This window comes from Ambystoma mexicanum, chromosome 14 (genome assembly GCF_040938575.1).
Source record: "Ambystoma mexicanum isolate Mex_15411 chromosome 14, UKY_AmexF1_1, whole genome shotgun sequence".
In the NCBI taxonomy this organism is placed as follows: Eukaryota; Metazoa; Chordata; class Amphibia; order Caudata; family Ambystomatidae; genus Ambystoma; species Ambystoma mexicanum.
In genome coordinates, this window is record NC_090940.1 from 616,467,103 (window position 1) to 616,490,972 (window position 23,870).

The 23,870-nt window shown below is 48.2% G+C and overlaps 1 protein-coding gene across 5 annotated transcripts in view; it reads right to left on the reverse strand.

Moving 5' to 3' along the window:
* Positions 1 to 23,870, reverse strand: part of TTLL5 (tubulin tyrosine ligase like 5) — a 769,178-nt gene that overhangs the window by 228,920 nt on the left and 516,388 nt on the right. For all 5 annotated transcript variants that reach the window (XM_069638032.1, XM_069638034.1, XM_069638033.1 and 2 more), the window contains one exon: positions 18,002 to 18,192. In XM_069638032.1, coding sequence (XP_069494133.1) covers positions 18,002 to 18,192 — 191 coding nt within the window. The remainder of the gene's footprint in view (positions 1 to 18,001; positions 18,193 to 23,870) is intronic.

A 23,870-nucleotide genomic window follows, 5' to 3' on the forward strand; every position in this document is an offset into this window, starting at 1 on the left:
GTGTCTCTCTTTCGCTCGCCGGCGCTCTGGGGCTCTTCACAGCTTGACACAGTGGTTTCACGGCTTCTCCCACTGTTCGGCGTGTTTCTCTCAGCCGGACTGCATGATCCTGCAGTGCTGCGCTGCCAGTGCTCTCCCCAGCCAGCCTCTCGGTTCTCTTGACGCGACCCATGGACACCGTGCCTCCCAGCGTTCTGCTCTCCCCCTGTGGCCAGCTCCGGTGAGCGTCCATCACCTTCTCGGTTCCTCCAAGGAGTAACTGATACTCGGTTGAGTCTGTTGTCAGTTTGTATGTCGGCGTCCAGTAAGGTCTGTAGTTGGAGACTAAACTGTTCATGCAAGTTCATCTGAGTGATTCCTGCGGATTCGTACCTCTTCCTCGTCACAGTTTCTTGGCTTGGATCTTAATGATAGCTAGCTCTATTCTTCCTCATCTCAGTCTTTACTACTTCTTGAGTCTTATATAAGTACATGGGAAAGGAGGGTAGCTATGGAGAGTAGGGGTGGCGGAGGGGTGTGGGCGGATAACACCTTCTCCCACAATAGTCATCACTGGTCCCATAGGGGGCTTCCCCTTACGGAAGCAGTGACAACATTATGGGATTCGTCACAGCACACATTCCTCTTTTGAGGACTGGCAAGACCACCTGCTCACCGATCCTTTACCAGAGACTTTTTCTATGTACCGCACCCAACCTAGGATATCCTCAGTTCTCCTCACTCCTCAACCCCCCCCGCTGAACAGTCCTCACTCCTCCTCCCTCAGCAAATTTTGTATATTTGAAAACATAGCAATTCGCCCTTTTAAATCGCCAGCCTTATTCCTCCTCATCATTCTTTGCTCATCCTCCTTAGTTATCAGTAGCCTTTCTTCATCTTCATTCCTCACACTTCCTCCTTATCCCCAAATACTTTGCTCATCCTCCTCAGTCATCCTTCTAACTCCCCATAGCACACTTCTCACACATCCTCCTTATTCGTCTTCCTCAATCATCAGTTATTCCTCCGACTTCATCCTTATCCATCCTCCTCATTCCATACGTCCCCTCCTAATGCCTCAGAACTCATTACTCCCCCCCACACCACCCTTATACCACCCCCTAATTCTTTGTTCAGCCTCCTCAGTCATCAGTTATCAGTTATCCTTCTAAGGCCTCATACATCAATACTCTTCCACTTCATTCTTATTCCACCTCATCATCATTCTTTTTGCATTCCCCCCAGAAATGAGTCTTCCTTCTACATACCTATACCTCGCTCCTCAGTCATCCTCCTTCCTCCTCATACGTCATACCTCACACATCATCCCTACTTCGACTCCTCCTCATTCTTTGTGAATTCTCCTCAGATATTAGTCTCCATACTAACTCCTCAGAATATTCCCACCTTATCCTTATTTCCCCGACTTAATACTGATATGGTTTTCAGTACAAAAAACAAGGTGGGTGAGGCGCGCACTTCCGGTCCTGGTCAATTGAACCTGTTGTAAAAAATAAGTAGCTGGGTCAAATCCCAAAATGGACAAAAATTCACAGGGTTAGATCCCTTCTGCTGCAATTCAGGTACTTAGAAATAACAGGGTTAGATCCCTTGCTGCAAATCAGGTACTCAGTAATAACAGGGTTAGATCCCTCGGCTGCATTTCTGTGGTCTGTAGTTGTTCTCCTCCTAGCGCTTTCTTATCTCAAATAATCATCAGGGAGGCTGTTGAGCAGGTGTGTCTAATTAGACTCAAAGGATTCTGGTAGCTGTAGTGAAAACTTTTTTTCTGTTCAGGTGACCAGCAAACGACACCCCTCCAAAGCACAAGTCCTTCCCAAATTTGGGGGAGGGGAGAGAACCATCTTTATGATTCTCCAAAGTGGGGCACAGTCACCCCGTGGCGCTGCCTCTGGAGCCCGGGACTCCCATAGCATTCAGTACAAAAAACAAGGTGGGTGAGGCGCGCACTCCCGGTCCTGGTCAATTGAACCTGTTGTAAAAAATAAGTAGCTGGGTCAAATCCCAAAATGGACAAAAATTCACAGGGTTAGATCCCTTCTGCTGCAATTCAGGTACTTAGTAATAACAGGGTTAGATCCCTTGCTGCAAATCAGGTACTCAGTAATAACAGGGTTAGATCCCTCGGCTGCATTTCTGTGGTCTGTAGTTGTTCTCCTCCTAGCGCTTTCTTATCTCAAATAATCATCAGGGAGGCTGTTGAGCAGGTGTGTCTAATTAGACTCAAAGGATTCTGGTAGCTGTAGTGAAAACGTTTTTTTCTGTTCAGGTGACCAGCAAACGACACCCCTCCAAAGCACAAGTCCTTCCCAAATTTGGGAGAGGGGAGAGAACCATCTTTATGATTCTCCAAAGTGGGGCACAGTCACCCCGTGGCGCTGCCTCTGGAGCCCGGGACTCCCATAGCATTCAGTACAAAAAACAAGGTGGGTGAGGCGCGCACTCCCGGTCCTGGTCAATTGAACCTGTTGTAAAAAATAAGTAGCTGGGTCAAATCCCAAAATGGACAAAAATTCACAGGGTTAGATCCCTTCTGCTGCAATTCAGGTACTTAGTAATAAAAGGGTTAGATCCCTTGCTGCAAATCAGGTACTCAGTAATAACAGGGTTAGATCCCTCGGCTGCATTTCTGTGGTCTGTAGTTGTTCTCCCCCGGGGAGGGCTCCGGGGAGGGCTCCGGCACCCTCCCAACGAAGATCTGGATCACTGGGTCTTCCGGCGTCTTCTGTTGTGTCCATCCTCCCCGGGCTCAGGCACCTCAGGGGTTTCCACTCCACCAGGAGCACCTTGGCCCAACAGCAGGGTCCGGGGCGCGCGGCTCCTGCTATTTCGTCCCCGGCGCTCGACAGCCTCAGCGCGTCTGGGGGCGCTCCGCTCCAACCCTGGACCGCGTACCGCGGTCCGGGTTGGCAGAGGTCGCTTGTCTTTCTTGTGCCCGTTATGGGCTTCAGCGTCTGCTCCTCGGTCCCACAGGCCCCCCTCCAATCGGGGCTGTCAGTCTGCCCTTAGGCTGGGCGTCATTCGATCCACCCGGCCGCCGCGGGCACAATCGCGGCCGCACCAGCCGATGTTCCTGGCCTGGCGCTGTGATCAGTTGCCGGCCCTTTGTTCTCTGGCCACCATCTTGCCCGTCCCTTGATCGCGGGCACCCGTCTTCTCCTCCGTGGCCATAACTTTTCGTCCCAGTCACCGCTCGGGCTCTCTGAGCGCTCGGATTGTGCCCCCTATATTCATGCACCTTTATAAATGCTTCTGGCTTGCGTGGGCCACTGGAAACTGCTAGTCTTCCTGCGGATCGATGTCGGATCTTCGGGTGCTCCTCACAAGAGCGTCCTCTTACGCGGCCATTTAGCCACGCCCCCTACTTCACCTCTATATGCCTTTCCTTCCCTCTCTTCACACCTCTCCTCTATCTACTCTCATTCTCTTTTTTTGTATGTTGCTAATAATTGCTACCTAGTAGGGTAAACATATTAGTATAGTGTGTAGAATTGCGCACGGCGGCCAAAGCACTAGCCTTAGACTACATCGTTTTGGCTCATGGGTGGTGGTTCCGGCCCATCTACTGTGGCAGCATAGTTTTGTCTCACGGGGGGTGCTTTGGGACGAATAGGGCACATACCTTGCCATGACGAAGCATAGTTAGCGCCACCATTATCTTTGGCTCCTAGCAGTCGCGTGAAACCGAGCCTCAAAAATTACTGTTATAAATCTATGGGCTGTAGCACACTAAAAGGGCCTTGGCTGGCAGGCAAGGAGGGACTGCAGCAGATGAACTGCATGAAAGCCAGGACTACCGGTGAGCGGACTCCTTATACCCAGGGGCCAAGCAGTGGAGGCACAGAGCATGGAGGGGAGAGCTCCCCTGGTTCTTTTGTGCATCAAGGGCGCCCCTTGGGAGGTACCCAACCGGCTCACGGAGGAGCACACAGTCAGAGGGCAGGAACACGTATCCGGCCCGGGCCACAATTGCGAGCAAAAGCCCCGCCCGGACAGAATACCAGCAACGGCTGAATAAAGAGCAGGCTGGGGAGAGGTCGCCCAGGTGCCTAGGCCCTGCGACGTCCACGAGGGCAGGAGGATCCGTGTGCTCAAAGCGGAGTGGCACCTGGATGCTCGGCCCGCGGGGACCCGCCAGAGATGACCACCTGGCGCTGGAGCCCTGGCAAAGCATAAAATAGCGGCAGATCAACAGACCACCACGACTGAATCCCGGGAAGGAGTGAGCTCTCGTGGAAGCACCCCACAGACACAAGCAGTGGCAGCATAATAGCCAGTAGAGCCACACGAACACCAGTGGGAACACCTCGCACTGGTAACCTGGGGAAACACGGAGAGGGCCTGCAGAACAATATTGAGCCAGGGCAGGCACGCGTGAGGACACAGCCCATTCCAGGAGCGCAGCGGGCCGTAGGCGCACATCCTCAACGTGGTTGACGCGGGCCCTAAACATCACGAAAAGCCCGACACCACGTAGATCTGAGTACAAGAGGGTACCGTGCAGGCCCACACCAAGCTGGCGTAGCAAGATGTCCAATAAAACTGTGAGACCGAAGAGCAAGCAGCCCACGCTGGAGGCCTATGCCAAGACACCTCCAGGGGCTGAGGGTGCCAGGAATAAGGACAAAACTGCCACTGTGATGGAGGAAGCCCCGGGCACAATCCAGGAGGAGCTAGCAGCAATTGCGGACCTGAAAGTTACCTGGAAGACTAAAATGGGCCTGGTTATGAACAAACTGAAAGTGGCACTGGACCTTAAGGTCGGAGCGGTCCAGGAAGATGTACTCAGACAAGATGTCAGAACGCTTGCAGAGCGCGCACTGGAAACCTGGAGAAAGAGATGGCCCCAAACACAGCCGAATGCGCCACCCACAGATCAGAAATCCATGCCCTTGTACAGCGAGTAGGGAATCTGGAGAACAGCAGAGGAAGCAGAAGGACACGCCAGACGCAATAACATCCGCATCGTTGGTTTGCCAGAAGGAATGGAAGGGCCTAACCCAACGGAATACGTGGAAACCATGCTACTGCAGGAAATAACCGGTGGGACACTGACCCAGGGGTTTGCTGTTGAGAGGGTGCACAGGGCCTTGACGAGTAGGCCGCCACCAGGAACCCCCGCCCCCCAGGCCAATGATTGCAAAGATTCTGAACTATCGTGATCAGGAGAGAATACTCGAATTCTTCCGGAAGGGCAGAACGATCGAAAGGGGGCCTCCGAAGATCACCGCATACTCGGATTACACCTTGCAGGTGCAACGCAGCAGAATGAACTTCGGAGCGGTGAAAAGAAGACTGAGGGAAACGGGTCATAGATATATGTTGCTTTATCCGGCCAAACTGAAGGTGTTCCACAGGAACAAAACTTTGTTTTTCTAAACGCCAGAGGACGCCATGGACTGGCTGGATATGCAGAGTCGCCCCCAGGAGTCAGGTATCCAGTCAGAAGCCAGAGAAGATAAGTAACAGGCTGCTGTGTCGCCTTTGGTGACATTGCGCAAGACACTGGGACTAGAATATAGCATCGAGTAGAGCTCAGGGGGAAAGGGCGGCTGGGAAAGTACATGCTTGCAAGATCCTTTTGACCTGAATAATTCTATTTATAGAAGTGGGAGCTCCCGGGAGACAACCCTTGAACCCCCGTAGCATCGCGCTTAGTTGGGTCACTAATAGCTTAGTGACGCCCCGCGGGGTCCTAGTTCTCGATACCACGAGACAGGACCAGACGCGGGTGGGCCTGAGATCCAGGGATGGAGATGGGCATTTGTTGGGGTTGGGAAGGGAGGGGGGGAGGGAAAGAGTTGTGTGCAGTGGGGCATAATTGGGGAAAAGGGAGAGGGGGAAGTTGTTTATGTTGGGAGGGAAATCAGCCAGAAAACGAGCCATCGGGAACGACATGGGAAGAGGAAGGGAGAGGGAGAACGCCGAATCAATGGAATCGGGTAACCTCAGAGTTGTGACCTGGAATGTACGGGGCCTCAATAGTTACCTAAAACGCAATAAAGTAATGATGTACCTAAAGAGGATGAGGATTGATATAGCTCTGCTACAGGAAACCCACCTCACCAAGGAGAAATTAGAGGTGGTTAAGAGGAAATGGAAGGGTAGCGTCACAGGAGCCACATATTCGGCATATGCAAGAGAGGTGGTTACATGGGTGGAACCACATGTGCCGTTTCAGCTGCTCCGATCGACGACAGGCCCGGAAGGAAGTGAACAGATCATCATATGCCCCTAACCATGATACGGCAGCATACTTTAGGTCCTTATATAGCAAAATTAGCCCCTTGTTGGGTGGCGTAATATTGTGGGGAAGTGATTTCAATTGCACCCTGAAACCCGGGATAGACAGGTCAGATAGCAAGCTAGCAAAACCTGCGCCAGCAGGTAAAGCGTTGGGAACACTGTTGACAGACCTCAGACTGGAGGATGTGTGGAGACGGTTGCACCCAATGGACAGGCACACTCGCACTACGCAGCGCCACATGGCTTGCATACTAGACTGGATTATGTGTTCGCCGACGCCGGGATAGCGGGAGAAATGGTGAGCGCAGATTATAAAGCCAGGGTACTTTCGGACCATTCGCCTTTGGTCTTGGAGTGTCGACACTAACCCCCTAGAGCGCGAATCCTGACATGGAGGCTCAGAGCTTAGGCCCTGCAGGACCCGGGATTCCGAGAAGACTTGAGGGAGGCCATCGAGGAATATTTTGACATCAATACGGGCAGTGTACGATCCATGAGAACACTATTGGAGGCATTTAAGGTGGTGGTGCATGGGGTAGTCATATCAAAATCCGAAGGGCTCCAAGGGTGTATAGAACGAGAACTGAAGAACATGGAAAAAGAACTAGAGGGCCTGATGCGAAGGGGGGGGACCACCCGGGAAGACAGCGCTAAAATAAGAGAGCTACAAAACGCTAGTAGCGAACTCTGGGACAGACTATGTAAGCTAAACTATAAGAAATACACAGAGTGGCAACATGCAGGGGGAGACAAGCCGGGCAGACTACTGGCCTGGTTATTCAAGAATGAGACACCCCGGCCGGTGATTAGAGAAGTCAGGGATGCGGAAGGCCAGATCTGTAACACCCAAGAGGGAGTAAACGAGGAGTTCCTCATATATTATAAACGTTTGTAAGAGGACGTGGGTGGAAATATGGGTCAAGAAATTCTGGAAACAATAGAAGATATAGGGCTGCCCACCTTGGACGACCTAGAGCGAGCAGATCTGGAGGCCCCAATCACCCCAGACGAACTGGTTGCGGTGATCCAACACCTGCCCACATGTAAAGCGCCCGGGTCGAATGGGTTACCTAGCGAATTCTACAAAGCGTATAGGCAAGAGCTACTCCAGCCGCTGCTGGCCATGTTCAATGAGGCCTACGAGCAGGGGGAGCTGCCGGAATCCCTCCGAGAGGCTGTGATCATCCCGCTCCTGAAACCAGGCAAGCCAACTGTGGACTGTGGGTCCTATAGGCCCTTATCAATGCTTAATCAAGATAGAAAAATACTCACGGCAGTGCTTGCCAACAGGCTCAAACGAGTAATTGGCAAACTGATGCACTCGGACCAAACAGGTTATGTCCCCGGCAGGAACATCACGGACAACCACAGGAGGCTACACCATATCATTGATCAAACGGAAAATTACCCGGGCGAGCTGGCCATAGTGTCGCTGGACGTGGTCAAAGCCTTTGACTCAGTGAGGTGGCCATGGTTGATGGCGACCCTGAAAGGATATCGGATAGGGCCAGGATAGATCAGATGGGCAAAGATGCTATATAGCTCCCCGATCGCAAGGATCAAAACAGGCACCATCATTTCGGACAAGTGGCAACTCAGTAGGGGAACCAGGCAGGGATGCCCCTGGTCACCCATGTTATTTATCCTTGCACTGGAGCCGTTGGCAATTTGCCTTAGGCAACAATACGGAGAGGTGGGGATTCGCACGACAGGAAACACACACTTGATATCACTGTATGCAGATGATATGCTCCTCTATATGCGCTTCCCGGAAGAGAATCTGCAATATGTGCTGGAGGTGATGGACCGCTATGCCGCCCTCTCTGGCATATCAGTGAACCCCGGGAAGTCCAGCGTGTTCCCCCTGGGAAGGTACAAAAGTATTCCACGGGAAAACCTGCCCATTTTGCAGATACCCTGGCAGACCGAGACGTTTAGATATCTAGGCATAAACATATATCACAAGATAGAGGTAGAGCACAAACACAATATGGAGGAAGCAGTCGAAGGTATAAAAAAAGAGCATGGTGTTTTGGTCCAGATTACCCGTAGCCATGATGGGAAGAGCAGCGCTGCTCAAAATGGTGGTCCTACCCAGACTGGGGGCAACCAGACGTGGTCTCCCTCTCACTGTGCTTAGAGAGGCATCAGCTTCACCTCACTGATGATCCCCAACAAGGGTGAAACACGTGTATGGGGTTGCTGGTGGTACTCTCGTTCAGATTGGAGTTGCCATTGTATTTCGGTGCTGGACTGCCCCTGGGCAGGACAAAGACTGATATGCAAATGGATATTTCCCATCTGTGAAAGGCACAGTGAGTAAAAGCAGTGGCTGCGAACTCTCAAGTGGCTAATAACCACTGAACAGGTTATCATGTCTGTTCTTGCGAGAGAGGGGCGCCCGCTACCTTTGTAAAACTATTTGTTAAGGAACCTGGGATTGGTAACCCTAGGTCTCCTGGGGGCAACCAGACGTGGTCTCCCTCTCACTGTGCTTAGAGAGGCATCAGCTTCACCTCACTGATGATCCCCAACAAGGGTGAAACACGTGTATGGGGTTGCTGGTGGTACTCTCGTTCAGATTGGAGTTGCCATTGTATTTCGGTGCTGGACTGCCCCTGGGCAGGACAAAGACTGATATGCAAATGGATATTTCCCATCTGTGAAAGGCACAGTGAGTAAAAGCAGTGGCTGCGAACTCTCAAGTGGCTAATAACCACTGAACAGGTTATCATGTCTGTTCTTGCGAGAGAGGGGCGCCCGCTACCTTTGTAAAACTATTTGTTAAGGAACCTGGGATTGGTAACCCTAGGTCTCCTGGGGGCAACCAGACGTGGTCTCCCTCTCACTGTGCTTAGAGAGGCATCAGCTTCACCTCACTGATGATCCCCAACAAGGGTGAAACACGTGTATGGGGTTGCTGGTGCTACTCTCGTTCAGATTGGAGTTGCCATTGTATTTCGGTGCTGGACTGCCCCTGGGCAGGACAAAGACTGATATGCAAATGGATATTTCCCATCTGTGAAAGGCACAGTGAGTAAAAGCAGTGGCTGCGGACTCTCAAGTGGCTAATAACCACTGAACAGGTTATCATGTCTGTTCTTGCGAGAGAGGGGCGCCCGCTACCTTTGTAAAACTATTTGCTAAGGAACCTGGGATTGGTAACCCTAGGTCTCCTGGGGGCAACCAGACGTGGTCTCCCTCTCACTGTGCTTAGAGAGGCATCAGCTTCACCTCACTGATGATCCCCAACAAGGGTGAAACACGTGTATGGGGTTGCTGGTGGTACTCTCGTTCAGATTGGAGTTGCCATTGTATTTCGGTGCTGGACTGCCCCTGGGCAGGACAAAGACTGATATGCAAATGGATATTTCCCATCTGTGAAAGGCACAGTGAGTAAAAGCAGTGGCTGCGAACTCTCAAGTGGCTAATAACCACTGAACAGGTTATCATGTCTGTTCTTGCGAGAGAGGGGCGCCCGCTACCTTTGTAAAACTACCCAGACTATTACACTTTTTTGTAAACGTCCCACACTTGATCCCCAGACACTTCTTTGCCAGACTCCATAGCCTGTGTAGGGGCTTCATATGGCACAATTCTAGAAATAGGGTGGCCCTGTGGAAACTACAAAATTTGTGTGATGAGGGGGGCATAAACCTACCGAATTTTGAATTATATTACTCGGCGGGACAGATATTCTATTAGCTAGATGGTTGTCCGCAGAGGAATCTGCGGAGGCCGGGCTTTTGCAGGGGGACTCTGCCCCATACTTCCTAAAAGAGACAGTGTGGCTGCATAAACCGAAAGTGGCAGAGATGGGGAGATTGTTGGTGCTGGGCTGGGAGGTCTGCCGCAGGACATGGAGAACTGTGGGTGACCCGGACCCTCTTTCTCAGCAGGTCCCGCTGGTGGTATTATGTGGGGAAGATCCCAATTGATTAAAGGGGTCTGCAAATACTGGGAACCAGTGGGCCTGGCCACCCTAGGCGATGTATGGCGGGAGGAGGAGGCAGTGGAATTCGAGAGGTTGCTAGAGGAGACAGGGGTGCATAGGGGCCAATATATCACTTACACCAGGATCTTGAAAAGGGTAAGGGAAAGGTGGCCTGAAACAGTACTTGCAGAAGAACCCAATGCCACCCTAGAAATGATGTATGATGTCTCGGAGGCCGGGCACAAAATATCTCGGATATATGAGCTCTTGAGTGGGAAGGCGGAGAAGGAGCTGCTCCAACTGAGGTTTGACTGGGAGGAGGAGGTGGGCGAACCCATGACAGAGGGACAGTGGGATAGAGCTCAAAGGTACCATAAGGTGGTGTCCCGGAACGCAAGACTCCAGCAGATCCAGCTGTATGTCACCCACAGAGCTTACTTGACCCCCAGCAGAATAGCCAAGTTTGGTGGCTCGGCCATACAGAAATGCCCCAGGTGTGGGGATGTAGAGGCTGGGCTGTTGCATATGTTCTGGACCTGCCCAGAGGTGAAGATATTCTGGGTAGAACTGAAGACGAGAATGGCCAGTCGGGGGGGGGGGGGGTGGTGCTTGACGTGGGGTCTGCTTGGGCATGTATACTGGGGAGTTTCCCTAGGCCACGTGATCTAAAACATATTAGCAAAATGAGAAACTTGGCCTATATCTTGGCCAAGCGTAGAATTGCGATGTGTTGGAAGGGGGGCCCACAGGCCTAGAGTGGAGACGTGGTGGGTAGACCTCCTGAAATGGGCTGAATAAGAAACTGCGGTCTGGTACGAAGCAGTTACTAGAGGTGGGAGGAAGAGGTAGGCCCCCTGATAGCCTGGAGACAACTGGTGACCTCGATAGCAGACCCCCACCAAGTCAATCAGGAAACGGAAGACAGAGATGAGCAGACACTAATGGAGTCACCTGATGATGCTCAGGAGGATGGCACAGATACGACGGCTCGCGTTTTGGGGGAGGGATTGGGGAGGACGGAGGAGAGCATTGAATAATGTGATGTCTTAATATTGATCATGAACGTCCTAAATGGTTGTAATGTTTGGAGTGTTGTGCGTTTAAAATAATAAAAATTGTTAAAAAAAAAAAGAGAAAAGAGGTGAAGTACAGAGTGTAAAGAAGAGATTTTGAAACAAATAAGAGGGTGGAAGAAAAAGAGAAAAGCGAGAGACACAGAGAAGGTGATGAATAAAGAGTGGTGGTGGGGAGCAGGAATTGGATGCACTTAGCTTTTCCTAACATCTAGTATTATTCACATTTCTTTAAAGCTTTCAGTTTGTTTGTCAGTTTACCTTGACTCATATGTCATTATGATTTGTCTGCTTGTTTCTCACTGCAAATGTCACCCCAAATTCACATCATTCAGTCTGCTTCTCATTACAGCTTTTAGCATGCAGATATTCAAATCAGTCAGTCCGCTTCTCATTAAAGCTTTTAGCATGCAGATATTCAAATCAGTCAGTCTGCTGCTCATTAAAGCTTTTAGCAAGCAGCTCTTCACATCATTCAGTCTGCTTCTCATTACAGCTTTTAGCGTCGTTCAGTCGCATCTCATTACATCTTTTTGCATTCAGCTCTTCGCATCGGTCAGTCTTTTAGCACACAGCTGTTTTCATCTCATTACACCTTTTAGCATGCAGCACTTCACATCATTGAGTCTGCTTCTCATTACAGCATTTAGCATGCAGCTCTTTCCATCACAGTCTTTTAGCACATAGCTCAGTTAGCATCTCATTACACTTTTTTAGCATGCAGCTCTTCACTTCATTCAGTCTGCTTCTCATTCCACCTTTTAGCATGCAGCTCTTGGCATCGTTCAGTCACATCTAATTACATCTAATTGCCCCCAGAGACTCACTGGCTCTCGAGCTCTGGTTCTCTCGAGGCTTGACTACTGTAACATCCTCTTCTTAAATTTGCCTGCCTCTACTCTCCACCCTTTGCAACTCATCCAGAAGAGGACTGCAAGACTTGTCCTTGGCCTCAAGCCCAGGGATCGTATCTCTCCAGCACTGAAATCCCTCCATGGCTCCCATTGGCTGCTAGGATCAAATTCGAGACCCTTTGCATTGTCCACAAGGCCTTCTGGGGCCTTGGACCAACATATCTCCAGCTTTCTCTTCTGAAGTATCTTCCTACACAAGCCCCTCGCTCCTCCACCTCCAACTCCTTGAGAGTCAGGCACTTTTCCAAGCAATGAGCCGGGGGCAGATCTCTCTCCTCAGTGGGCACCTCTCTCTGAAAAGCCTTCCTCCCTGCCTCTCTGAAACTTGAGCAGAACCACCTTCGATCCAGAAGCAGCTCAAGATTTTTCTCTTTGCTTCTACCTTCTCTCTTCCTCTTCCCTGTTGATCTCCTGTCTGCTACTGCACTGGTTTACCTGGCCGACCCTCTGAATCACAGGCCCAGGACCATGCCCTCCCAGTTCCACACCTGCACCGCCTCCTGGCAACCCTGTACTTAGGTCTGTATCTGTAACCCTACAGTCCCCCAACCTGCACTATCCATCACTTGCATCCCATTACACCTTTTATCAAGCAACTCTTCACATCATTCAGTCTGCTTCTCATTACATCTTTTTGCATGCAGCTCTTCCCATTGGTCAGTCTTTTAGCAAACCGCTGCTCAGTTTGCATCTCATTACACTTTTTACCATGCACCTGTTTGCATAATTCAGTCTGCTTCTCATTACACCTTTTAGCATGCAGCTCTTCGCATCGGTCAGTCTTTTAGCAAACCGCTGCTCAGTTTGCATCTCATCAACTTTTTGGCACACAGCTCTTACCTCGTTGCACCTTTAAGCATGCAGCTCTACATGCTTTTCGGCATGCAGCACTTGACCTCCTTTCAGTTTGTATCTCAATACATCTTTAGTCATGCAGCTCTGTGCACCTTTTACCAGGGAACTCTTTACACCGTTCAGGCTGAAGCTCTTTACAGTCTTCAATTTGGATCTCATTGAACCTTAAACCTTTCACCATGCACTTTGCATCTCTCTACACCGTTTGCCATGCAGCTCTTTACACCCTTCGATTTGGATCTCATTAAACCTTATACCTTTCACCATGCACTTTGCATCTCTGTACACCTTTTGCCATGCAGCTCTTTACACCCTTCAATTTGGATCTCATTGAACCTTAAACCTTTCACCATGCACTTTGCATCTCTCTACACCTTTTGCCATGCAGCTCTTTACACCTTTCAGTCGGAATCTCTTTACACCTCTCAGTTTGCCTCTCCTTATGCCTTTTAGTCATAAGCATCACTTCTTGGGTGGTGGGAGGCTGGGATATGGTGGTGCTCACGCTGGTGCATGCTGGAAAATTCTAATACAATGTTCCTGTTGTGTGGGACGTCCCAAGGGTATGAAAGAAAAGGGTCAGGAAGCAAGAGTATGTTTCCTTTTAAAATGGTAAGAAACTTCATGATACTGGTGAGCGCTTACATGCCGGCCTTTGAAGGATGGCGAATTTAAGAGATAGTGTGGCGAGCCCTGTGGCCGTTTCAAATAAGCCTGCATGGACGTATGTCCTTTGTTCCTCCACAATGACAAAGACTATGCCATTTTAAAACTGGTTGTGCCAACCTCTGACATATTGCATACCGGATGTTAGAGGCCTGGTCTACGATGCCCGGGCTCACACGTGATGCTGTATACAGACTGAATAAATAATGGGGACAGCATGCCGATTAAATCAGCCCGGCCTACTTGTGTATGTGTTTCTAAATCAGATGAGCTATTTGGGGCATTTTAGTACCCCCATTCAGTATTTAACGACAAAACCTTTTAGGTTTTTGGACAAATATTAGTATTATGCTTGCATCTGAAAAACAACTGGACATTTTAGAATGTCACATAATATAAATCATATGTCGCACACTGTATTCTGCTCTCTTTCAAAGGTGAATTTCTGCCGGCACAAGGTTAAAACGACATAAGCAACGGGGAGAAATAGGAGTATATTTAAGAGAATTCAAGAAATATTACCTTCCTCAAAAATCACAATACGTAACCCTGTGTTATTTAAAAAAAAATCATCTAAATGTGTTCCTTGTGTTGAACAATAAGTAACATGGACGTAACGATGTGTAACACATTAAAGGAGAGAATCTTCCACCAGGAGAGGCGGCACAGACAATCCACAATTGTTTTTGATGCTAATACTACCATCTGTATTGTTAACATCTAACAGCCTCCCACGGCTATGCCAATTTTTGCGGAACAGCTTCTCGTGCTCCTCGGCGACCTTATAAAAACCACCTCCTACTTTGTAGTCCTTGTTGATTTCAATCTTTGGGCTTCTCATATCGATGGCAATCAAGCTACCAATCTAGCCATCTCATTAGAAGCCAATGACCTTCATCAATACACAAAGATGGTCATATTCTGGATGGGGTCCTCCCTCAACGTCTAACTCGAAAAATGTTGATAGCACTACCTGTCCTTGGTCTGATCATAGTTTTATTTAGTTTTTTCTGGACCTGCTGGAAAAACTGGCTAAGCTTAACATTAAGCAGCGTGTCGGTGAGGAATTACTGCAAAATTACCCCTTTTGGTGTGTCTGAACTAGCCTCTCCTCTGCTTGCTAATCTTTCACACACTAATTGTACTGATACCCTTGTTGAGCACTATAACAAGATAATTTCTTTTATTACTAATACTCTGGCTCCCCTCTCAGCCAAAACAGTTAAATATGAAACTTTGGGTAAATACTGGTTTTCCGAGGAAATTCTTACTCTAAGAACACTTAAGAGACAAAAAGAACAGGCTTGGCGGAAAAACCCTAATGACTCTACTCTTGCCTCTTATCATAAGGCGGCGGCTAACTACAAGACCAATATTATTGTGGCCAAAAGAAAGCATCAAATCTGCAAATTCTTCCCATAAAGAGCTTTGCTCTATCCTTAGGGATTTTGAAGGGAAGGATAATTCCGTCCCTGCCCTGGTTACGAGTGACCAATGGTGCTCTGACATCCAGCGAGGCTTCAGCGACAAATTGAACTTCCATCGTAATAAGATTGCACTTCTGCGATTGTCTCCATCTTGGACCGTAAATAGTAATCCTAGCCCTGATTAGGGTCACATACTCTCTGCTCCTCCGACTCCCATTTTTAATTTTAAAGTAATCAGTGAAGCAGATCTTTCTGGCACTATCGCTCGCCTCAAACCCTCTATATGTCCTGATGATATTTGCCCCCACCACTAAAATTAAATAATCATTTGCCTGTCTGACCCCTCTTATTACAAGTCTGGTTAATTAATCTTTCACCACTTCTGTTCTTGATTCTCTGAAAAAGGTCTGGATCTCCTGTGTGGTTATAAAGGCATCCCTTGATCCTTCGTTAGTCGCCAACTATCTTCCCATTTCCAATACTACCTTCCTTATGAAGATTCTTGACAGGGTTGCTTACTCTCAAATTCAACAACATATTGAAAACAATAACCTTCTTGGCCCACTCCATTAAGGCTTTCAGGCACTTCATGGCACTCAGACTGCCCTAATTGACTTAAAGGACAATCTGTGTCACATTGCTGACTCGGGTCAAGTCACGCTTCTTATGCTCCTTGACCTCTCAGCATGGATCTGCCCGGGTGGCATCAGACGGTTTTAAGTCCTCCTCGGAACTTCTCACTTGTGGAGTCACACAGGGAGCCTGTCTTTCTCCCACTCACTTCAACTCGTATATTCACCCTTTTTTTCAACTCCTTGACAGTCTCGGTGTAGATTACACCAACTACGCCGATGATACTCAGGTCATCGTTAAACTCTCCGGCAATTATAAGACCTTTAGAAAATTAATCACATATATGCCTTGATAGAAAACTGGATGATAAACAACGCTCTGGCCCTCAATGGCAACAAAACCGAGGTTATGCTTGTTGCAACTACTCAGCGTTTGCAAAAGCTGTACCCTTGATATTCTGCATTTGATATTGCGGGATCCTCTATTAATACTAGCCCCTGGGTTAAGACCCTGGGTGTTTATCTAGATTCTTCATTAAATATGAAGAAACACGCCAGTCAAGTGAAAGCATACTGTGCCTACACAACTCGTCTCATTAGACAAATTAAACCTTTCCTTTCTGATGCCAATACTGCCTCCCTCGCTGTTGCCCTGGTCAATTCCAAACTTACCATGCAAACTGCCTGTTGGCAGGCACTTCCAAATCCAACATGAAATTGCTTTGGATTGCCCAGAACAATGTGGTGCGCGCTGTAAGTGGCCTCTCCAAAAGACAGCATCTGACCGAGGCCCGTACCTCCTTACACTGGCTTCCTGTTAAACATCGCATCACGTACAAGGTCCTACTCCTCACTCACAAATGCCTTCACGAGAAAGCGCCAGCATACCTTAAGAATATGATTAGGCATTCTTGTCCCGTTCACTCACTTCGGTCTAATCTTATTGTGACACGTGTCCACCTAGATATAAACTAGAGCGTTATGGTGGCACTTCCTTTGATTCCATGGCCCAGCGCCTGTGGAATCTCTTTCCTGTTTCTCTTCGTCTCTGAAGGACTATCCTCCTTTGAAAAGCTCTAAAAACATGTCTCTTAGACTCTGATGATTAGCTGTGCTTCCTTTCTAGGCTCCTCTTGTTCCTGATCTACCTTTCCTTCACATCTTACCTTTCTGACTTTCTGCGAGTTGCGCCTTACAAAAGTTATAACAATAACCTGAAATACGAATGAATAGAATGTCCACTGGAAACAATCAGGTAACCCTTTGTGAATAAAAGAAGGCTGTTGGGGGGGCAGGGGAGTCCTCTTTTATACAGGAGTGCTGGCCCCAAGAGTGTTTGCAGGATTCTCTGAAATATGAATGAATAGGATTTCCACTGGAAACAAACAGGTAACCCCTTGTGAATTAAAGTGGGCTGCTGGGGGGGGGGGGGGGGGGGAGGTCCTCTTTTTACCTGGAGTGGAGGCCCCTGGAGTGTTTGCAGGATTCTCTGAAATATGAATGAATAGGATTTCCACTGAAAACAAACAGGTAACCCCTTGTGAATTAAAGAGGGATGTGGATGGAAAGTCCTCTTTTTACTTGGAGTGGTGGCCCCTGCAGTGTGTGCAGGATTCCCAGGATTTCACTCTCCATCTGCTCCCCGCCAGGCTTATCCCAAGGGTTCTCTGGGAGGGTGGCTCAGCCTTAGGACTCCCCAGGGAGGATACCCCAAAGTTGCCCCATGATCTCCCGGGGTGGGTTTAGCCTGCCTCTATGTCACGCTGCTGCACTTGTGGTCGGTGTTTTTGATAGACATGGCCTCCATCTTGCTGAACCATTTTGTCTAGCTGGGTTCATTTTTGATCAACTCCTCCAGGTGCCGAAAATGGAGATTGTCTGTGTTCACATAGAAGTCCTGAGGGGTCACATGCCATACCCTATTGATCTGTGTATATGCGTGTGCATGTTTGTGTGCGTTTGCATGTGTGTACGTGCACGTGTGTGTGCGCATGTGGCCACAGGATACCCGTCTCATGAGCTAGGGGGAGGTAGGGAGGGTGCAGCAGCCTGAACTCGTACCAAACTTGGATCTGGCACGTTGTGTGTTGGACCCTTCCCTGAATGCTTGAATTGTGGGTCCAGCCGTTGGGGCGGCACAGGGGGCAGGCAGCAGGAGATAGAGTTTCATGGCAAAGGCTTCACAGGAAATACATGTGCAGCAAAAGTCTGGTTCGCACAGGCCAATTACAGACAACTTGTATGTCCTACTGACTTAAGAATTCCCCAGCCCCCACGGTCTCAGTATAGGCCACGTGTAGCCAGGCGTACGCACCTGCTGAGTGAGCAGTCCCAGGTGGCTGGAGGTCGAGTACTGACGGTTCGCCTGCTTCTCCACGAGTCGCTGCAGGGCTGTGGCCACGGCGCTGTGGTTGCAGGCGGTACTCTGGGTGATGCCGTCCTCTCGCTCCTTCAGTCCCCCAAACATCCCTGAGCGATGGCGACTTGGACTCTGGTGGCAGCCAACTGTGAACGAGAAGCAACATGGTCAGTGGATGGCAAACTACCTATGACATCCTCCCCAAAGGTTCAGCAATTACTAGACAGCACTGTTGATGTATCGCTGCAGTCCTGTAATCAGAGGGTCAAAAGCAAAGCATGGCATCCGCCAATGTGGCAGCAGTCAGTGGGATACAGAGTGCTCTTGGCGTCCGTGGCTTGTCTACAGTAAGTGGGCTGCATAGTTGCAATGAGCGTCCTCCCAGCAGCTGAAGTAAGTGGGCTGCATAGCTACCCTGCTATTCTCACCATGGCTTCAGTATACAGACAGGCCCAGAGCCCCAGACACAGCATATGAGCTGCCATTGCTCTTGCCTAGTGGGTCGGTGTAAGTGAACACACTGAACACCTTTTGCTGTTGTCCTTGTTCCGGCTTTACAGCACTGATCACTGATGTGTGTTCCTCTGCAGTCAGGAGTAAGTACAGTGCTCAGTGCCCCACCTGCAGCCAGCGGACTACACATGCTGCTTGCACGACTGCAGCCAGTGGGTTCCACATACAGTTCATAGCACCTGCCTGCAAAGGTGTACACTGGGGTGCCTTCACTGCCCGTGGCGCCAGTTACTGACACACTGCTCATGGATGCTGCCGGCTTGACTGCCAGAAGAGGGTACATTTTATTTATCGATTTCTTTTGTTAGACGTTTGTATAATGCATTCTGGCTCCAACGCCATTCTCCCCAAAACAGGACATTGTAGTACAGATGTCAGGAGACCCCTTAGCTGTGATGTAAACACATCCATTTGACAAGGTACACCTGTAATAGTGGATTTCTAACATTTATCATAATTCTTAGTGCCCTGCAACATCGCAATAGGTTAGAGTGAAACCTATGTGGCCAGAGGTGGAAGGATGGGTGAAACCAGCCCAGTTGGAACATATTGGGCTCAAGAGTTCCTAAAAGCTGGAATTCTGTGCTGTCTCTAAGAATACTACTGCATGTTCCCTGCACATTCCTGAAGGCTGAGGTTCTCGTCCATTCATATGTGGGGTGTGGTTGTGTGCGTGTGTTTTTGCAGGTTGGATGGTGTGGGGCGCAGTGGTAGTATGGAGCATGGGTTGTATGGGTGTGTTTGCGATGGGTGTGGTGGGTTGGAAGGTTAGGTTCTGGGGCAACTTCTGCATGTGATATGGCTTCTGTGATGGGGTTCATCTAAGTGGTGCGAATGCAGGGAGTGAAATGTTACAGTTAAAGGTGTGCGTGTGTGTGTGAGTTTGTCTTGCTAGTTTGGCGAACCAGAAGAAGGACTCGGACTAATGACGGATATGTTCAAGGGCGTTTATTAAAATGAAAAGAAAATACCTATCTAGCCCTACCATTATGAGGGAAGTTCCCTACCTAGAAACTAAACCCAATGATGCTCGACAAAAGAAAAACAGTCCTGCGTCCAAATCCTATTACGCTAACTGGCCCTACCACTTTAAGAAAACAACAAAAACAAGGAGGCCGGAGCAATGGCCTCTCTTTTAGGCTTCTGCCTGGCCAATCATTTGGATCTGTGTTCCTTATGTACAAAGTTCATCAATGACCCAAAACATGGGTCATCACCTTTCTGTAAGTTGCGTTGTCAAAAGTCCATGGGCCTCATTACGAGTCCGGCGGTAACCCTGCCGGTGCTACCAGCGGGTTGCCGTCAGACTCTTAATATTTTACCGGCGCCCGACTTCCCGGTGCCACCGGGAGATTACAAGTCCGGCGGCTGGGGAAGTCAGGCGCTGGTAAAATATAAGTACCCATTCCCATACAGTCCCAGAGGACTCTATGGGTGTGGGGACTCCGAAGCGCCGGCATTGTTGTTAACTGTGCCGGTGCTTCCAGCCCCAGGGCCACTGCATCTAGACATCTCAATAGTGTCTACAGAGCATGCTCAGAAAAGAAACTAAAACAAAAGTAACTTGGTCAAAATCACAAGAGCCAGACTTGTCTTCGGGGTAAAGACAAGATTGGAATGCATCAGCTCCGAAAACCCTGCTTTAGCCCTTAAAGGCACAACAAAATCACATTCAAGATGATGTTAATGGCTCACATGGCACATTGGTTATTCCGCAAACGATATTTAGAAAAACCTTTCTCAACATGACATACCTTCTCCTAACTTGGATGAGCAAAGGATGTAAAAAAAAACACATATTGAGATTTACAGCCTGAGCGCTAGAGAGATAATAAACCTGGCTCCTTGGGAGCCAAATCCTAGGAAAACCTTGATAAGACATTGAGAGTACGGCATGACCAATTAAAATACTGAAGCCCATCCTCTACTTTAAAGCCCCCTCAACATAACATTTTAAATCATTCAGTGTATCATCAGCCAACCTGGAGGACTCAAGCTCTTTGAAAAGTAGAAGTATGTGCTCTCCCGGTAGCCAAAAACAAGGTCAACTTAAACGCTTGCATGCCCCTACTAGTCTCATATCTCCTTCCCAACTACTCCTGATCGATTCTCTCGTGGTCACCTCAGCTAGCATAAAAACAGGAAATGGACTCAGACCCTTCCCAACCACTCCCTATCCAGCCTCTCCTGGTCATCACAACCAGCGTCTAAACAGGAGGTGGACTCTCATATTTAATTTCCAACTATTTCCTAAACTTCCACTCTTGGTCATACCAACAAGCATCTAAACAGGAAATGGGTTCTCGTACCACTCCCAACTACTCCCTATCCAGCCTCTCCTGGTCATTCCAACAAGTGTCAAAACAGGAAATGGACTCTCATAGCCCTTGCAACCACTCCCTATCCATCCTCTCCTGGTCAGCACAACTAGCGTCTAAACAAGAAATGGGTTCTCATACTTAATTTCCAAATATTTCCTATACTTCCACTCTTGGTCATACCAACAAGCATCTAAACAGGAAATGGGTTCTCATACAACTCCCAACTACTCCCTATCCATCCTCTCCCAGTCATCACAACTAATGTCTAAAAAGGATATGGACTCTTATACCACTCCCAACTACTCCCTATCCAGCCTCTCCTGGTCATCCCAACGAGCGTCTAAACATGAAATGGACTCTCATATCTCCCCTACCCCCCAACTACGCCCATCCCATCCTGTACTGGTCATCCTAACTAGCATCTAAACAGATAACCGGCTGGGAGTTGATGTTTCGATGAAGTGCTCAAGCTCTATTCTTTTGTCTCTCCTTCCTTTCTGTCGCAGAAACACCATGGTGCCTAGAAACGGCTTCATGCACTACCCTAAAGTATACAAAGAACGACGTACAATATTAAGAGCCGAACAACCCTAAAAAGTAGCAGGGTCAAGAGAAACTTGACTATTATGCTAAAGATCTGTGGTGAACAGGTAGAGTAAATTATTCAAATATGTTTTTAAACCATCCACTACTCACGTGGTGGTTTGATAAACCCCACTTGCTTGCGCAATGATAGGTCACCACACACAGGTTATATAGACTGAGTGTGCACTTGATTTTGCTAGTAAAAATATTTCTCCAGAGTATTCTGGAACACGTGGAAGAGTGGGGCAAATAGAACTGGTTTTATTCTGCAGTGTTATGGAGGTTTTGTGGAGCCCTCGTTCACCACTTAGCAAAGCGTGGTCTATGATTTCCTTGCTGAGAAAGCCATGTAGTACCACTGACAGTGATGGGTTTAGGTTGACAGAGCACATCTCAGAGGAAAATAGATTTGTATTGGCTTGCCTCTTTTTTGTTATCCTTAATAACAGAGTTGAATACAAATAACTGGGGTTGGGTGTGACTGCGGTTATTAGCATGGCTATCCCATGCCTATGGGCAATTTGATGAGATCACCATTATGTCTGAACGTAGGTGGAAGATCTAGATTATTACATTTGTGTAATAGCCAATGGATGAAACAAAAACATGTTGAAATGTTAATAATTCGTGTACTTTTGGGCTTGATGATGGTGTCCGGTCAAAGGTTCAACACCAAAAGGATCGAATGCAATAGGGTCGAGGCAAATGGACCGAAAACCAAAGGGTCGAATTTTTATTTTTAAATATATCTTTTTTTTTGGTTTTCATATAGTAAAAAAAAGTGGTTTTTACACAAAAAACAGGGGTTGGGGGGGAACCCCCCCGAAAAAACAAAAAAAAAATTCCACCCTTTGGTTTTCAGTAATTTCGATTCGACCCCATTGCATTTTGGTCCTTTGGATTCGATCCCTTGACCTATAACCCATGGTGATGGCATCACAGCTCGAGATCAGGTTACCAAGAACCATTTTTTTTCCTGGTGCTGACTGCTACCAGAATCTAATTCCTGTGTGACCTGTAGCTTGATACAATATAGCAGATAGACTGTACAAGGGGTCTAGGAAGAAGCTAAAAAGTCCTAAAAAGTGTAAAATCCCATTTGAGTCCAATGAATGTGTAATGAGAATGCCCAGTATGAAACAGTTTTAAGGTCATATTCCTGTAGTCGAAAGTGACTGACACTCAAATAATTAGGAATTATTTTTGATTATAACGGGATTAATAAAAGGAAGCCATCCTGGGTCTCGGGAGGATAGCTCAGGGACAACGTGCTCCCCTTGGAAGCAAGACGACACAGAGCAACAAAGGTTCGATCCCTGGGTCCGCGCTTAAGAACCTCTGGGTGTTAAGCGCGTTACACATAACCTATCATACCTCATTACGAGTTTGGCAGTGCAGTAAAAAAGTTGCAGTCGTTTCTTTACCACCCATTTTAGGCAGTAACAGAACTGCTGCCGTTTCTTAGTTCGCCCTTGAAGGGGAGCACCATGCTGGAGGTAAATCCTCCACTTTCAGGTCAACAATCAACAAAAGGATTGCTTGCTCCAATTCCACCAAAATCTCCAAGCAGTTCTATGGAATCCAAAAATGGGGTTGTATGCCACTCTGCTACCTCTCGAAATCCCTTGGTAAGCCCACGGGACAGGGTGCTGTTAACAGTAACTGAGCTTGGCGGTAATTAGGCAGAGTTAATGTTGAATTACCGGCACACTCGTAATGAGGCCTTCCAGTCTTTGTCACAATGATCTCCATATCTGTACTCTGGCATTCCTCTACAAGCCAGGGGTCACACATCTCCTATATATTAAACAATCCAAACCCCAGTTCCAGTGGTTTGTACGTCAATCCCTAACATGATGACACTGGCATTTGCACACGAAAACAGCATGGTGAAGTTCTGAAGGAGGGAGAGTTACAGGCTAAGAGTACCTTACTGACCATGAAGGTAATATCTCACTACCTTTACATCCTGTGCTCCCTCCTCTTCCCAACTTGTTTGGTCCAATTAAACAGAAATCCCAGACCACTCTTATGTTGCAGAACTACTTCTATAGACTACAGCAATAAGAGCCTTTTAATCTCTTAAAGAAGTTCTGGGGTTTCTTTTTGTCACTGACGAAAGTGACGAATGAGGAACATGAGGAGTCCACAGAGAGTAACCCTCTTTTACAGTATTTGGGACCGAGCTGTCGTAAGATATCTCTTAGAATGGCCATGTGTGAGGGATCCGAAATGTGAGGTGGACACATTCAAGATGGTTTTTCAAACAATACCATTTTATTAACCAAACATTATACATCCAACACCTATCTTGCCCTACTCGAATAGGGATTTCCCTGCCGGAACAAACTAAGCAAATTGTAAGTTAAACACTTGTATGTGTAAAATCTTTGAATTGAACGTGC